This window comes from Benincasa hispida, chromosome 1, assembly GCF_027475165.1.
Source record: "Benincasa hispida cultivar pf3 chromosome 1, pf3_genome.v1.1, whole genome shotgun sequence".
NCBI lineage: Eukaryota > Viridiplantae > Streptophyta > Magnoliopsida > Cucurbitales > Cucurbitaceae > Benincasa > Benincasa hispida.
Genome location: NC_143478.1, coordinates 44,476,286 through 44,494,075, shown reverse-complemented (window position 1 = coordinate 44,494,075; position 17,790 = coordinate 44,476,286). Strand labels below are relative to the sequence as shown.

The following is a 17,790-nucleotide window of genomic DNA, read 5'->3' as shown; positions in this document are numbered from 1 at the left end:
GATGAATAAAATAAATGTTATTTCATTTTAGCATTTACTCATATCCAATTAACGAAGTTTCATGGTTATCTTATGTGAACTTAAGCATGTATATGTGATATACAAGTGAATCATGCCTTAAGCGATAAACTAAATAGGTCAATAATATAAGGATTAAGGCGGGATACCTAATCCTGGTGACACTACGGATACAGCTCACTTTGTAGAGGTTTACAAGTGTTTTAAACTATTACAAATGGTAGATCCTGACCATTCATGTCGAGACATGCGAGTGGGGGTGTCCTATACAAAGAGTTTATATAAGACCAGACCACAAGATGACTAGACTCTTTATATAACGCCGTTGATACTAGAGACTTACATATCACCTAAATGACCATAGGTGACACGACCTCAATCCTGAGTGTTTTGGGAATTCCTGCCTTTGAGGGTGGTCCTTTGATTAGTATGTGTGAGAGTGGCTAGCTTGCCAACTCAACATGCCTACCTTTTTGGGGACTTGTCTGATCTGGGAGCAGGGAACTCATTACACAATATGGAATTCACTTCTTTCCCAAAGAATGGATAAGTAGAGAGATTGCTCCCTTAAGGGCTAATTCTGGGGCTTGAACATAGTGGCCACAACTTTCCTTTGGAAGAGAGGACTCAGTCATAGTAGGACTATGACTTATGTTTATTAGAGGGATCAGTGGTACTTAAGGAGTTAGATGTAACTATAGGGGCATAACATTTATTGGCCGAGCTGTACTTACGAGCGATTTTTGAAGGGTTGTCGCACTACTGATTGGTTAAGATGGACACATAATATATCTGTGGTAAGGATAGTTCAGCTACCGGTCTTTAGTGGAGTGTCTGGTAGTTAACGGATGGTGGATCCCGTGACTAAAGAGTTTAGTCAATTATTCACGTATTATTGGAGCTTCGAGCTACAGGTCTATAAGGTCCCTTGGTAGCTCAATGGATTCAGTTGAAGATCAGTTTTTGGTGTTGATTTGAAATGTTCAAATTGAAAAGAAGTAATTCGATTATATATGATATAATCCATTTCATGTATGAGATACATCTAGTGGAGGATTAATATAAATGAGATTTATATTAAGTACCATGGAATAGAAAAAGAGTTATGGTTTATATGTTTCATGAGATGAAATATTAAAACTATAGGTTATAAATATAGTATGATAAGTTGGTTATCATTTATGTTTATAATAATATTAATTATTGGATAATTAAATCTTTTTCTCTAATAACCAATTGAGTCGGAGGTTATTGGTGGTTTCATGGTAACTGTGAGATAAAAGGAAAATTATTTTCCTAATTTTAGTAAGGTTAAGGTTTGCAAAATTGAATTTTAGATTTTCTCTCTCGGAATATAGTCTCACGAAAGTTGTTAAGTAAATAGGATCTACTAAGCGACAAGTTGGAGCGAGCTAATCAATTGTGTAGTGTTTGTAGTCGACAAACACGCAGCTATGCGATAAGCTAAATAATCGCTTAGCTTTTGCTAGATGATCGCTTAGTTTTTGCTAAACGATTGGGCATCGACCTATACAATAGGTTCAGTCTTCTACCACTTACTCAATCGTTTACACGATATTTGTTTCCACCTTCTTTTGCCTCAAACCAAGTCCACACAGAGCCAACCCTCTGAATTCTCACACCGAGAATACCAAGGTAGCCTTCTTGTTGGTGTCATACTTAACTCGACACCATCGAGGTTCTATGGAGGTTGTTCGTGCTATTGGGGTATTCGTGACCGAGGCGATCATTGAGTTCGAGTGCGCGGTGTTCGTGCTGTGTAGTGGTCGTGTTGGACAAGCATTCGAGGTTACTGTGTTCGAGCGTTCGTGATTAAGGAGCTTGACGATGAGTCTACAAATGTGTGTAGAGTTTCTTCTTGATCATTTGTATTATCATGCTGTAATTTCTATAATGAATGCATAACTGTATGTTTGTGTTTATGGCTATAATATGTAAAGTTCCTATATGATTGTAATTTAGAATGATCTTTCCGCTGCTCAAGGAAATCCTCGTGAACGATTTCCTTCACTTAAGAAGTAGATGTAACTATAGCGGCAAAATGGTAATCTGGCCCAGCTGTACTTACGAGCAATTTGTGAAGGGTCATTGTGCTGTTGATTGGTTATATCCAATGCCTACTGAAATATATCTGTAGTGCGAAGAGTGCAGTTGTCAGTCTTTAGTGGAGTATCTGACAGTTAATAGATGGTGGATAATGTGATTAAGAGTTTAATCAGTTATTCACATACCGTTGGAGCTTCAAGCTACAGGTCCATAAGGTCCCTTTGGTAGCTCAATGAATTTAAGTTGAGAATTAGTTTTTTGGTTAAATTGAAATATTTAAATTAATAAGAGGGAATTTGATGATATATGATATAATTAAATTAATTCAATTATATATGATATAATTGATATAATGTATTTGATACATTATTGCTTAATTGGAGGAACAAATACTTGAATATGATTCAAATATATTTTTTATGAATAAGTTTCATAGTTATTAAATTTAATATAAATATGATTTATATTAAATGCCATAAAATAGAGAAAAAGAACCATGACTTATATATTGTATATGATGCAATATTAAAACTATAGGTTATAAATATAATATGATAAGTTAGTTATCATATTTATTTATAATTATTAATTATTTGATAATTAAATTCTTTTTTCTCCATAACCACCCTTAGTGGGGAGTTATTCGGTTATGTGGCAAAAGTGGGATAAATCAAATTGGTTTTAATTATTCTAGAAAACTAGTGAAATTCATTATCGAGTAACTACACAATTGGAGTTGAGAGACTATGCGATAGTCTCATTTTCTCTAAACGACAGAGTGTCTTTTCTATACGATAGTTTTGTGCCTACTCGATCGTTTTCCTCCTCAAACTCTAAACTTCCCCTCTAACCAAAATTAGCCAGAGTTCACCACTTCTGAATTCTCACACGGAGAATACCAAGGTCACCATGTGGTAGTGTCTTGTTTGGTTCGAGGATCGAGTTGCTGCTTACTTCTTGTTCGAGGAGTGTTCGAGTTATTCGATGCACTCGTGAACGCGTAAGATCGAAGGATTACTTAAAGAAGGGTTCTTCAAAGGTATAGTCTCTTGATCCTTTGTTTTTATTTCAAAGCATGCTGTAATTAAAGATTTATGCATAATCTATTTTGTATGACTGTAAATGTATTCATTCAATCACAATGGGATTTGGATGATCTGCTTCTGTTCATACAAGGTTTGCAATGAGATTTATATTGAGATTACAATCACAATGAGATTTAGGGCACCAACCCCAATACATTACTGTCGGCACTGATTATATTGAGATTACTCTATATCAGCTAAGGATTGACATTGAGGGATCATAAATTAATTAATAAATAAAACTTAATTTATTTAATATCAAATATTAAATTAATTTTAACACATATTCATCTTTATTTACTTAAATCATATTTAAATATATAAATTCTCCAATACCATTTAATTCTAAAATTAAACATAATTTTATCTCATATAATTACTAATTCCCTTAATTCTAATTTGAATTTTTAAAATTAACTTATCACGCTATTCTAGAGCTAGTCCGTTACGAGCTAGTACGGGAACTTCGCGTACCTACAGATCATGGGCTTTAATGATCCGAGATTAATTGGCTAAACTCATTAGACCAGATTAATCTCCATTCGTTAACTAATGGGCCATTCTACTAAAGTCCATAGTTGCACTCCCTTCCCTATAGATATATTATGTCCACATGATTTAACCATAATCAGCAAGTCGACCCTTCACAGGTTGTTCGTAATAACGGCTGGGTCAAATATCTGTTATACCCACGACATTACGTCTTATTCCTCAAGTCCCTACTGATTCTCTAATGAACAACTGGTTTGTAATCCAATCACCAAACCAAACTCTCTCAGCCCAGTGAAAGGGTGGGGCCCCTTGTTCAAGACTTGGATTCAGTACTTAAGAGAACAACCTTTCTCCTATCCCTAAATCGGGTAGGTGTGAACTCCATATTGCACCCTATGTCTCCAGCTATCTATCCGGTCTTACCCCTAAAATGGGAATCTTATTGAGTTGGCGTTGTTGAGCTAACCCTTAACTATGCAAATCTAAGGGTAATCCTGAATAAACAGAAGTTCGTAGTTAGCTCAAGATTAAGATCGAGTTACCTAGGTCATCTAGGTGAAATAGTCAGTCTTAAACAGTAAACAACGTTATAAAGTAGGAGTGACTTATTTCTTGGTCCGGATCTTATGCGAACTCATTGCATAGGACGCCCCCACTTCTCATGTCATAACATGTACGAATTAGGATCACATCGTATGTAGCACTTCACAACTTTTTGTAACAACTACAGAGTAGACCGCATCTAATGGTGTTACCAAAATAAGGTACTCAACCTCATTCATGTACCATAGATCATTTTGATTATTTACTCAAACTAGATCCACTCTTATGTCTTCACATAAAGTTCAAATACTCATACAATAGTCATGGGTCTTAGTTTATTGGATTTAGACTTTCATACAATTTCTTTGATCAATAACAAGTATATTGATAATAGAAAATGTTTATAATTTTACAAACTGCGAGTTTTTAGGACATAAAACCCAACAGTTTTAATGATGCTCAATAAGTATGTTTTTAAGTAGTCACTTACTGAGCTAGTAGCTTACTCTTTCCAATGCTTTCTTTTTCCCAGGTAGCAGTCAACATCCCAGAGGATAGTTGTTCTCTGAGTCTACCACTCAATATTCAAGGGTTGAAGTGAAGTTAACTTAGGTTGTTAAAGTTTGTCCTTGAGTACATACTAAGGACCTAAACTAGTTTTGAGATGGGATAAGATAATCTGTAGTTGAACATGTTAATGGTAGTATGTATAAGTTTGGCATCTGTTAAATATGCTTTGGCTAATCTATTATGAGGAATTAAATTTTATAATTGTTTATAAGCTATCTTTACAACTTCTCCTAGGATGGGAAGGGTTTCTAGGAGGCGGTGTGACTGAAGGGATCGAATCCCGCAGCGGAAGCATTTTTGTGAGAACGCCTTGCTTCTCGCAATTCGATTTTACATTAAACAAAATCATTATAGAAAACAAAATATAAGTTAGCATGCATTACGGAAAAGATTAGAACGATTCTTATCTATGTAGATTCCCAAGTCCCGGGAACAATCCATTCTTAGTTCCAATGAATGGATCTCCAATGATCTTGATAACGAACAATTTCTTGAACAATCTCGAATACTACCACTAGAGTAACCTCGTTATTCTCTAGGATTCCAATAGAAGGATAGGTGATATTCAATTATTAAGAGAGGGAGAGGAGAAAAGGGGTTTTGGAGAGTAGAGAGGATTTTATTTATGGTTTAAAGAAAATTCTGCACGATAACACTATGGTATTGTGTATTATGTTATATGTGTTTCAATGTTTTCCAAAGGGCCATAAGGAGGTCTTTATATAGAGAAGGGTCAAGCCATTTTCCTAATATTTTCATTTTTATAATTAATTAAATAAAATTTATTTAATTAATTAGTCCATTTAATTAAATAACACTTATTTAATTAATTAGCCCATTTGATTAAATGACACTTATTTAATCAGAAAGCCCAATTAAATAACACCTATTTAATTTTAATTTGCACAATAATTAAATAACTATTTATACATTAAACCAAATTTAATGTATATATTTAATTATCATATACATCCCATGTATATGTTCAAAACCTCTCTATTAATTAATTCTTTGTGAATCTAATTCAGTTGAATTAATTAATTTGAATCTTATTCAAATATTACTTTCCAATTTAATTATAAATCATATCCATAATTAATTATATATTCACCACATTAATATATAATTTCCTTAAATTAATTTGAACAAATCAAATTATCCCTCTTAAGTATCCTCAAATGAGCTAAACGAGGGGATCTGGTGGACCTATAGATCAAAAGCTCCAACGATATGACATTAATTAGCTAGACTCTTTAACCAAATTAACCAATATTCATTAACTGTAGGTACACTCCACTAAAGACCCACAGTTGCATTCTTCTCACCACAGATATATTTTTGTGTCCATGGTTATAGACCTATACCAACAAGTTAGTCTTTCACGAGTGTACATAACTCCAATTGGGAAACACTACCGTTTTACCCTTGTATTAACTCTGAATCCTTTAGTACAAATGCTCTTTTAATGAACAACCTGTTTATGGTCCAACCAATAAATAGAAACCTCTATTCAGTTAATGAAAGGGTTTGACCCTTTGTTCAAGTCCCAGAGACACCACTTAAGGGAACACTCATCTACTTACCCTTAAGGTGGGAAGAAGAAAATTCCATCTTGTATTATTTTGTTCCCAGCTCCCCACTCAGTCTTGTCTCCAAAATGGTAGGCATATTGGGTCGACGAACTATCCACCCTCACCCATGAAAATCAAAGGACAATCCCTTGTGAACAGGAGTTCATAACATACTCAGAATTAAGACTAAGTCGCATAGGTCATTCTATTGAAATAGGAACCTAACTAGTCAACGGTGTTACATTTAGTGGTTACTATTTCGCGGTCCAACCTTATGCAAACTCATTGCATTAAATACCCCCACTCATATGTCACATACACAAATGCTTTGGATCATTACATTTGTATCAAATACAAAATGGGTCGTATTCACAGTGTTACCAAGATAAGGTACCCAGCCTTATCCCTATACTATAGACCTTTTAGGCTGTATTTGAACATTGATCCCTATATGTCTCCACATAAAGTTCAAGACTCATAAGACAATCTTGGATGTTAGTTTATTAAATTTAGGGTTATGAAGACAAAATAGATAACAATAGAAGTAATAACATTTATTGAATTAACATCCATAACTCTTTATTGGTGACAGTCAATTAATAGCATTTAATATCTACGAGTTTTAAGGCATAAAACCTGATAAACTCCCACTTGAACTAAAACTCTAGTCAGTGGGTTGTACACAATATAAAAGGTGGATAATGCTAAATACAATAAACTAAGGCATCCATATACCCATTACACATCTCCCACTTGCCCTAGATTATACAATGTACATGTCTCGTATACCTAGACTCTTTAGATGACCCTCAAACACTTTAGCGAGAGAGCTTTCGTAAATATATCAGCAATTACTACTGCCCCACTATTGTCACAGTATAATTTGATGGGCAAGTCCATATTTGGAACCAATTCCAAATCGTTTAAGAACTTGTTTAGCCAAACTACTTCCTTTTTTGCTTCACAAGCAGCTACATACTTAGCTTCCACAATGGAATCTGCAATACATCCTTGCTTAATGCTACTATAGATCCTCGTTTCAAGGTGAAAACTAATCCTGACGTGGATTTTCTAGAATCTTGGAAATCAGAGTCGATGTATCCTGTAAGGATCAAATCTTTAGCTCCATACACCATCTTGTAGTCCTTCATTCTCTTAAGATACTTAAGGATGTTCTTAACCGCTATCCAATGGTCTAACTCAAGATTGGACTGGTACCTACAAAATTCCCACTACATAATAAATGTCTGGCCTAATGTAGAGCATAGGATACATTAAGCTGCCCATAGTTAAGGCATAGAGAATACGTCTCATATTCTCAACTTCTTAAGGTATCTTAGGACACTGTTCATTAGACAAGTGAACCCCGTGCCTGAAAGCTGATAAACCATTCTTAGAGTTCTGCATCAAATATCAAGTCAACATTTTGTCGATATAAGTTGCTTGAGACAGAGCTAGCATTCTATTCTTGTGATCCCTCATGATTTACATCCCAAGTACATATTGTGCCACTCCTAAATCTTTAATTTAGAATTAGGTTGTCAGCCATTTCTTAATGTTAGTAAGGTATCCTACATCATTTCAAATGAGTAGAATATCAGCCACATAAAGTATTAAAAAAACTACTTTATCGTCGATGACTTTCTTAATAAAAACCAAAAGATTTAATCGTTTTATCAAATCAAATGTTGCAAGATCTTGATATTTGTTTCAACCTATAAATGGATCGATTCAGCTTGCAATCTTTTTGCTCCTATCCTTCGGCTATTCTCAAATCAAATGTTCTAAGATCTATATGAAGATATGAAGAGGGTTTGGAGGGTTTCGAATTTTGTAGAATTCATGAAGAAGTTCTGAATGCTCAATATCATTATTCAGCCCAGCACTTTAATTTATAAAGCTTTTATCATGCAAATTCAAATCTTGCATGAAGGCCAACTTCTTCTTCCTGGATTAAGTGGTATTGGATGAGAAAGGTGCTTTGCACCATAGTGGATGTTTCCAACTTTTGGAAAAATCCACTTTGAATTTTCAAGTTTGTTTTTGTTTTCAAAATGATTTCTAAATCCAATTTCCAAATAAACCAATATATTTGTTTTTATTAGTTCTATTAAAAAAAATTAATTCAATTAATTACTTTTTAAATAAAACTAATTAATTGAACCTTTTAATTAATTATTTTAATTTAATATCTAATATTAAATTAATAAAATACCAATTTCGCTATAATGAATTTAGTTTCATATTATTAATATTTAAATAATAATTTAAACATTAATTGATTCTCCAATTTCGTTTAATTTCAATAAAATTAAACATTTCAATTGTATCGAATACAATTAATAGAAACTCAAATTGAATTTGAACATTTCAAAATTAAAGCCCTAATTTCAAATCTCATCAAGATTACTCAATTTACTAACCCAAAATACAAGCTAGTAGAGGGACCTTATGGACCTACAGATCATGAGCTCCAACGATTTGTAATTAATTGGTTAAACTCTCTAAACCCAATTAATCACTATTCGTTAACTACCAAGAAATTCTACTATAGTTCGATAGTTGCACTCTCCTCATTGTAGATATATTTGTGTACATTTTAATTGTAATCGGTAAGTCAATCCTTCACAGGTCATACGTATTTACAGTTGGGTCAAAGATTACCGTTTTACCCCTATAAGTACATCTTTTTATTTAAGTTCTCACTAATCCTCCATTGAACAATTAATTTATAGTCCAACTTATAAATCATAACCCTCTCAATTATGACAGGGCGGGGCCCTGTTGTTCAAGACAAGGCATCAGCGCTTAAGAAAACAACCCATCTACTAACCCTAAATTGGGCAGAAGTGAATTCCATATTGCAAAGCTATGTCCCCAACTATCTATCTGGTCTTATCCCCAAAATGGGCGGCTTATTGAGTAATGTTGTTGGACTACTCTCACCAATTCAGATCAAAGAATAATCCTGAATAAACAGGAGTTCATAGCCGGCTCAAGATTAAGATCGAGTTACCCTAGGTCATTGAGTTTGAGATAGTCAGTTTTAACAGTAAACGGTTGTTATAATTAAAAGTGACTATTTTGAGGTCCGGTATTATACAAACTCATTGTACAGGATGCCTCCACTCACATGTCTCCACATGAATGATTTTTGCATCACATCATTTGTATCAGTATACAAAATGGGCCACATCCAATAGTGTCACCAGGATGAGGTGCCCAATCTTATATTATGATGCATGAGCATGCTAATTAAGTCATGCATCTATAAAATATAATCCTTTATATTTAATTATGATGCATTTACATGTTTATCCTAAAGTGAATATTTTTTAATCTATATGGCATACAATATGTAATATGAATTCAAAACATTAATTTAAAACATCCATTTTAAACAACAGAAATTGGAACGATTTTGGCAGCCTAACGCAAAATTAATTAATTAAATTAATACAACTATTATATTATTTAATTAATTAATAAATAAAATTACAATAGGAAAATTAGGGTAAAGCAACAGCCAAAGACATCCCACATGCACCGCCTATGCCTCGTCCAAACTCGGAGTGTGGCAACGCTACGACTGCTGCGCTTCACCACTATCTTTCAGTGTCGCAACGCTGCGATAGCAGCGTTGTGATGCTGATCGGCAAAACACTCCTATTCTACATGTTTTTCAGCTCCAAACTTACCTTGAACACCTTCATTTCTTCATCTCTTCAGCAATCATTGCTCCATTGATCGACACAAATTTACAGACTCGAAGCAAGAATTAAATTTCCCAAAGAATACAATAGACTCTTATAATTTAATCAAATTAAAATGTAAACTTGCCAAAATCGAAAACGTTCAATTTTTCAAAACAACATTAAAACATTCATAATGCAGTATATGAAAACCCACCTCTAAAGATTTGGTTTTGGAAAATACAAAGAACAAAGATGTATGGAATTGGCTCGGATACCAATTGAAGGGATCGAATCTCGCAACAGAAGCATTTTGTGAGAATGCTATGCTTCCTACAATTTGATTTTACATTAAACAAAACCAAATATATAAACATGTAAATTAGCATGAATTAGGGAAAATATTAGAACGATTCTTACCTTTGTAGATTCCCAAGTGCCACGAACAATCCTCTCCTAGATCTAATGAACGGATCTCCAACAATCTTGATCACGAACAATCTCAAACACTACCATGAGAGTTACCTCGTTGTTCTCTGGGATTCCAATGGAGGGATAGGTGGTATCCAATTATTGGGGAGGGAATGAGAAAAGGGGTTTTGGAGAGTAGAGAGGATCTTCTTTATGACTTAGAGAAAATTCTGCACAATAACACTATGTGTTGTGTATTGTGTTCTATGTGTTTCAGTGTATTCCCAAAGGACCACAAGGAGATCTTTATATAGAGATGGGTCAAGCCATTTTTCTAATATTTTCTTTTTTATAATTTATTAAATAACACTTATTTAATTAATTAACACATTTAATTATATAACATTAATTTAATTAATTAGCCCAATTAAATAACACTTATTTAATTTTAATTTGCACAATAATTAAATAACTACTTATACATTAAATCCAATTTAATGTATATATTTAATTATCATATACATCCTATATATATGTACACCTCTCTATTAATTAATACTTTATGAATTTAATTCACTTGAATTAATTAATTTGAATCTTATTCAAATATTACTTTCCAATTTAATTATAGATCATATCCATAATTAATTATACATTAACCACATTAATATATAGTTTCCTCAAATTAATTTGAACAATTTAAATTATCCCTCTTAAGTATCCTCTAGTGAGCTAACGATGGGATCTGGTGGACCTATAGATCAGAAGTTCTAATGATATGAGATTAATTGGCTAAACTATTTAACCAAATTAACCAATATTCGTTAATTGTAGATACACTTCACTAAAGACCCACAACTGCACTCTTCTCACTACAGATATATTTTTGTGTCCATGAATATGGACCTATACCAGCTAGTTAGTCCTTCACGACCGTTCATAACTCCAATTGGGTAAAATTACTGTTTTACCCTTGGGTTTCCTCTGACTCCTTCAATACCAGTGCTCTTCCAATGAACAACCTGTTTATGGTTCAACCAATAAATAGAAACCTCTATCGAGGAATTAAAAGGTAGGGCTCTTTGTTCAAGTCCCAGAGACACCACATAAGGGAACACTCATCTACTTACCCTTAAGGCGGGAATGAGCAAATTCGATCTTGTATTATTTTGTTCCCAACTCCCCACTTAGTCTTGTCCCCAAAATGGTAGGCATATTGGATTGGCAAACCGACCAACCTTACCCATGCAAATCAAAGGACAATCCCTTGTGAACAGAAGTTCATAATATATTTAGGATTAAGACTAAGTCGCCTAGGTCATCCTATTGAAATAAGAACCTAACTAGTAAATGGTGTTACATTTAGTGGTTACTATTTTGCGGTCCAGTCTTATGCAAACTCATTGCATAGAATACCGGACTCACGTGTCACATACACTAATGCTTTGTATCATTACGTTTGTATCAAATACAAAGTGGGTCGTATTCACAGTGTTACCAAGATAAGGTACCCAGCCTTTTCCCTATACTGTAGCCCATTTAGGTTGTATCATGAACATTGATACTAGGATAATATGACGTTTGATAGTGCTATAGACCTAGCAAATTTTGAGGTTTGGCTTAGTTTGATGGAGAAATTTTTTAATACGATGAAATGTTCTGATGATCGAATGGTCGATTTAGTTGTGCTTTTGCTTCAGAAAGGAATTGAGAAATGGAGGAAAGTCCTAGATTTCAGGCGAAGTAAATCTCAAGCTATTACCCTTGAGGAGTTTAGGAAAGTTTTTGAGGAAAAGTATTACCCTAGTTCATTCAGAGTGGCGAAGAAAGATGAGTTCTTGAAGTTGGTTCAAGGATTGATGATTGCCACTGAGTATAAGTAGAGATTTACTGAGTTATTTTGGTATGCCCTTACAATTAGTTCTAAAGAAAAGGATTGATATAGGAGATTTTAGAATGGTTTGAGGAAAGAAATTCGTGGGCCCATGACTTCCATGGCTAACTGGATAGACTTCTCTGTTGGGATTGGTGTTCTAATTCTTCCGGAGTCTCGTTGTTTTGTAAAGATGCACATTGTTTAATGAATAAAATAAGTGTTATTTAATTCTAGCATTTACTCATATCCAATAAACAAAGCTCCTTGGTTATATTATGTGAATTTAAGCATGTATATGTGATATACAAGTGGATCATGCTTTAAGTGATAACCTAAATAGGTCTATAGTATAAGGATTAAGGTGGGATACCCGATCCTGGTGACACTACGGATACGACCCACTTTATAGACGTTTGCAAGTATTGTAAACTACTACAGATGGTCGATCCTGACCATTCATGTCGAGACGTGCGAGCAGGGGTGTCCTATACAAAGAATTTATATACGACTTGGACCACGAGATGACCAGACTCTGTATATAACGCTGTTGATACTAAAGACTTGCATCTCACCTAAACAACCAAAAGTGACAAAACCTCAATCCTAAGTGTTTTGGGAACTCTTGCTTTTGAGGTCGGTCCTTTTTTTAGTATGAGTGAAAGTGGCCAGATTGCCAACTCAACATGCCTACCTTTTTGAGGGCTTATCTGATCTGGGAGCAGCGAACTCATTACACAATATGGAATTCACTCCTTTCCCAAAGAATGGATAAGTCAAGAGATTGCTCCCTTAAGGGCTAATTCCAGAGCTTGAACATAGTGGCCACAACTTCTCTTTGGAAGAGAAGACTTAGTCATAGTAAGACTATAACTCATGTTCATTAGAGGGATCAGTGGTACTTAAGGAGACAAATGTAACTATAGAGGCATAACGGTTATTGGCCCAACTGTACTTATGAACGATCTGTGAAGGGTTGTCGCACTGCTGATTAGTTAAGATGGGCATATAATATATCTGTGGTAAGAAGAGTTCAGCTGTCGGCCTTTAGTGGAGTGCCTGACAGTTAACGGATGGTGGATTCCATGACTAAAGAATTTAGTCAGTTACTCACGTACTGTTGGAGCTTCGAGCTACAGGTCCATAAGGTCCCTTTGGTAGCTCAATCGATTCAGTTGAGGATCAGTTTTTGGTGTTGATTTGAAATGTTCAAATTGACAAGAGGTTTTTTTTATTATATATGATATAATCGGTATGATGTATGAGCATCTAGTGGAGAATTGATGTAAATGGGATTTACATTAAGTACCATGGCTCAGAAACTATAGGTTATAAAACTATAGTTTATATGTTTCATAAGATGAAATATTAAAACTATAGGTTATAAATATAGTATGATAAGTTTGTAACCATTTATATTTATAATAATATTAATTATTGGATAATTAATTCTTTTTCTTTAATAACCAATTGAGTGGGTGGTTATTGGTGATTCATGGTAACCGTGACTTAAAAGGAAAATTGTTTTCCTAATTTTAGTAAGTTTTGAAAAATTTTACAAACGTTGAAAATTTGTTTTGAGTTTTCTCTCAGCAAAAAGAAACTCACGACGCTTATCAAGTAAATATGGATTTACTAAACAATAGCGTGTTTTAGTAAATGATTCTGCAGTGTTTGTAGGCGACAGACACAGAGCTAAACGATGAACTAAACGATCGCATAGCTTTTGCTAGACGGTTTCTTAGCTTTAGCTAGACAATTGGGCATCGACCTATACGATAGGTCTTCGCCATCTCCCACTTGCCCAATTGTATATACGGTCGGTGTTTCCTCCTTCATCTGCCTCATTCTAAGTCCTAACAGAGCCCACCCTCTGGATTCTCACACCGACAATACCAAGGTAGCCTTCTTGGTGGTATCATACTCAACTCGACACCGTCGAGGTTTTGTGGAGGCCGTTCGTGTTCTTGAGGAGTTCGTGACCAAGGCAATCATTGAGGACAAACACAATCATAGAGGTTGCTGTGTTCGAGCGTTCGTGAGCAAGAAGCATGGAGACGAGTCTATAAATGTTCACAGAGTTTTCTCTTTGTTCACTTGTAGTTGTTCATGCTGTAATTTCTATATTGATTGTATAACCGCATATTTCAGTATGATTGTAATTTGTAATGTTCATTCATGATTGTAATTTGGAATGATCTATTTTTCGTTGCTCATGGAAATCTCGAGTTCGATTTCCTTCAATTGGTATCAGAGTTGAGAGAAGTTTGGTCAATGAGGAGCAGTTATAGAGAGGAAAAGAGAAGCAACATTTTGGTGGGCAATCGACCACAAGAGATCAGAGAGTTGGGAGTCAACAAAGGTCGAGCAGGAAGAGATCAAGGCAGCTAGTTGTTCCAATTGAAGGATCTAGGTCAGGTCGTGCTAGTGAGTCTGTGGCCAATATGGTCAAGAAACCCACATGTTGGAGTTATAGTAAGAATCACCTGGGGTTGTGTTACAATGGAAGGAACGTCTATTACCAATGTGGTTAGACAGGTCATTTCAAGAGGGAATGTCCTCAGTTAGTACAGAAGACCCAGGCTGAGTAGAAAAAGACTCATAAGGTAGATCAACCTAGAGTAGTTGGGGCTAGAGGTGAGGGTTCTAGTAGAGCAAAACAAAATGGTGTAGCAGGGCAACCTTTACAGCAAGGTAGAGTTTATGCTATAAACCATCAAGAGGCCGAGTAGTCACCAGATGTTGTGATCGGTATGGTAACTCTTAATCGTCAATCTGGTTATATATTCATAGATCTTGGTACTACCCAATCATTTATATCTACTATGTCTACATTGCATATCGATAGGATGCTAGAGCACATGCCTGTTGAGTTGTTTATTTCTACTCCTGTTGGAGACATATTGGTAATGAAATTTTTTTATAGGGAATGTGAAGTAGTAATTAGGGGACAGAGCATGTTGATTGATCTGATTCCTCTAGAGTTGCTTGAGTTTGATGCTATATTAGGCATTGATTTCCTGCGTAAATATTATGACTCTATTGATTGCTATAAGAATGAGGTATTATTTAGAAGACCTAGGGAGATGCAGATAGTTTTCACTGGAAACAGGAGTGTTCTAATGGCTTGATTTCAGCAGTCAAGGCTAGGAAGCTTATGAGTAAAGGTTGTACAACCTATTTGGCTCATATTACTGTTTCACAGGACAAGAGGCTAAGACTTGAAGACATTCCAGTGGTTCAAGAGTTTACTGATGTATTTCCTAATGAGCTGGTAGGTCAGCCACTTGATAGAGAGGTTGAGTTTATGATTGATTTGATACCAAGTATAGCTCGTATTTCTCTAGAGCCATACAGGATGGCACCGACTGAGTTAAAAGAGTTGAAGGTGAAGTTACAAGAATTAATAAACAAGGGTTATGTTAGGCTCAGCGTGTCCTTGAGGAGTGCCAATTTTATTTGTAAAGAAGAAGGATGATACTCTCAGGTTATGCATCGACTATAAGCAGTTGAATAAGGTAACAATACGAAATAAGTATTCATCACCACATGTTGATGACCTTTTGATCAACTGAAGGAAGCAACGATGTTCTCTAAGATAGACTTGAGATCAGGTTATCACCAGTTGAAGATTAGAGAAGCGAATGTTCGTAAAACTACCTTCAGAACCAAATATGGGCACTATGAGTTCTTGGTCATGTCGTTTGGCCTGACGATTGCTCCTACAGTGTTTATGGATCTCATGAATAGGATATTTCATCCTTACTTGGATCAATTTATGATCGTTTTTATTGATAAGGAAAAGCATGAAAAGCACTTGAGGATTGTGCTACAGATACTATGCCAAAAAAAAGTTATATGCCAAGTTTAGAAAATGTGATTTCTAGATGGATCAGGTGGTGTTCTTAGGCCACATAGTATCTGCTGCAGGGATCAGTGTGGATCGTCAGAAAATAAAAGCAATAGTAGGATGGCAGCAACCTACCACAACGCAAGGTAATTGTCTTTTTTATTTATAAGAATTTACCTTAAATAATTTATTAATTACCAAATTAAATAACACATATTTAATTTAACCTAAATTTGAAACATATTCGATTGTATTTCTCTCATAACCTATAGTTTTAATGTGCATCTTGTTGGGTTTTATGTCCTAAAATTCGTGGTATGTAAATAAAGGAACTTATTCTGAAAGTTCAATAAGGTGTTATTGAATAGACGTTTTGCTTAATAGAAATCCAATAAACCTGAAAGTCCCTTGACTATTGGATTAGTACTTGAACTTTATGTGGGGACATAAAGGTGGATCAGGTTCGAGTAAATAGTCAAAATGATCTATAGTAAATGAATAAGGTTGGGTACCTTATTCTGGTAACACTATTGGATGCAGCATGCTTTGTAGTTGTTACAAGGAGTTGTAAAGTGCGATAAATGAAGTGATCCTAATTCGTTCATGTTAGGATATGAGGAGTGGGGGTGCCCTTGTGCAAAAAGGTTTGTAGAAGATCAGACCACGAAATTAGTCACTCTTACTTTCTAACGTTGTTTACTGTTTAAGGCTGACTATTTCAAATTGATGACCTAGGTAACTTGACCTTAATCCTGAGCTAACTATGAACTCCTATTTATTTGGAATTACTCTTAGATTTTCATATGTGAGGGTTGGCTCAACAACGTCGGCTCAATAAGGTTCCCATTTCAGGGGTAAGACTGGATAGATAGCTGGGGACATAGGGTGCAAGACGAAATTCAATCCTACCCACTTTTAGGGATAGTAGAGAGGTTGTTCCCTTAAGTGTTGATTTTGAGTCTTGAACAAGAGGCCCCGCCGTCTCATTGGCCTGAGAGGGACTCGGTTTTGTTGATTGGATCACAAAACAATGGTTCATTAGGGGATCAGTGGGGACTTAAGGAACAAGAGGTAATTTAGGGGGTAAAACAGAGATTCGACCCAGCTATTATTACGAACAACCTGGAAGGGTTGACTTACTAATCATGGTTATATCGAGTGGATATAATATATCTACAGTGAAGGGAGTTCAACTATGGGCTTTAGTCGAGTGACCCATTAGTTAACGAATGGGGGTTAGATCGGTCTAATGAGTTTAGCCGATTAATCTCGGATCGTTAGAGACCATGATATGGATTAGCTCTAGAGTAGCGTGATAAGTTAATTTGAAACATTCAAATTAGAATCAAATGAAATTGGAGAATATATATATTTAAATATGATCTAAATATATGAAGATGAATTAGTGTAAAATTAATTTAATATTGGATATTAAATTAATTAAATTGTTTAAATTGTTTAAATAATTATTTATTAATTTTATTACAAATTTAATTTATGAAATTAATTTGTAAATTAATAAATTTTGATATTAGAAATAAAATATCTTTTTAAAATCAATTTTGGATTTTGGATATAGAAAATTACACAAAAAAGGAAAAATGGTTTTTCATCTTCA

The 17,790-nt window shown here is 34.7% G+C and overlaps 1 protein-coding gene across 1 annotated transcript; it reads left to right on the top strand.

Moving 5' to 3' along the window:
* Window positions 1–15,147: 15,147 nt before the first annotated feature.
* LOC150038473 (uncharacterized) lies at window positions 15,148–15,800 on the top strand. The gene is made up of 2 exons (XM_090313317.1): window positions 15,148–15,384; window positions 15,528–15,800. Exons 1-2 carry the CDS (start codon window positions 15,148–15,150, stop codon window positions 15,798–15,800), a joined length of 510 nt encoding a protein of 169 aa, XP_090169443.1.
* The last annotated feature ends 1,990 nt before the right edge of the window (window positions 15,801–17,790 follow it).

Coding starts and splice junctions, on each gene's coding strand:
- LOC150038473 (XM_090313317.1), top strand. CDS start 15,148: ATGTCTACATTGCATATCGATAGGATGCTAGAGCACATGCCTGTTGAG. Junction 15,385..15,527: donor TTGATTGCTATAAGAATGAG/GTATTATTTAGA, acceptor ACTGTTTCACAG/GACAAGAGGCTAAGACTTGA.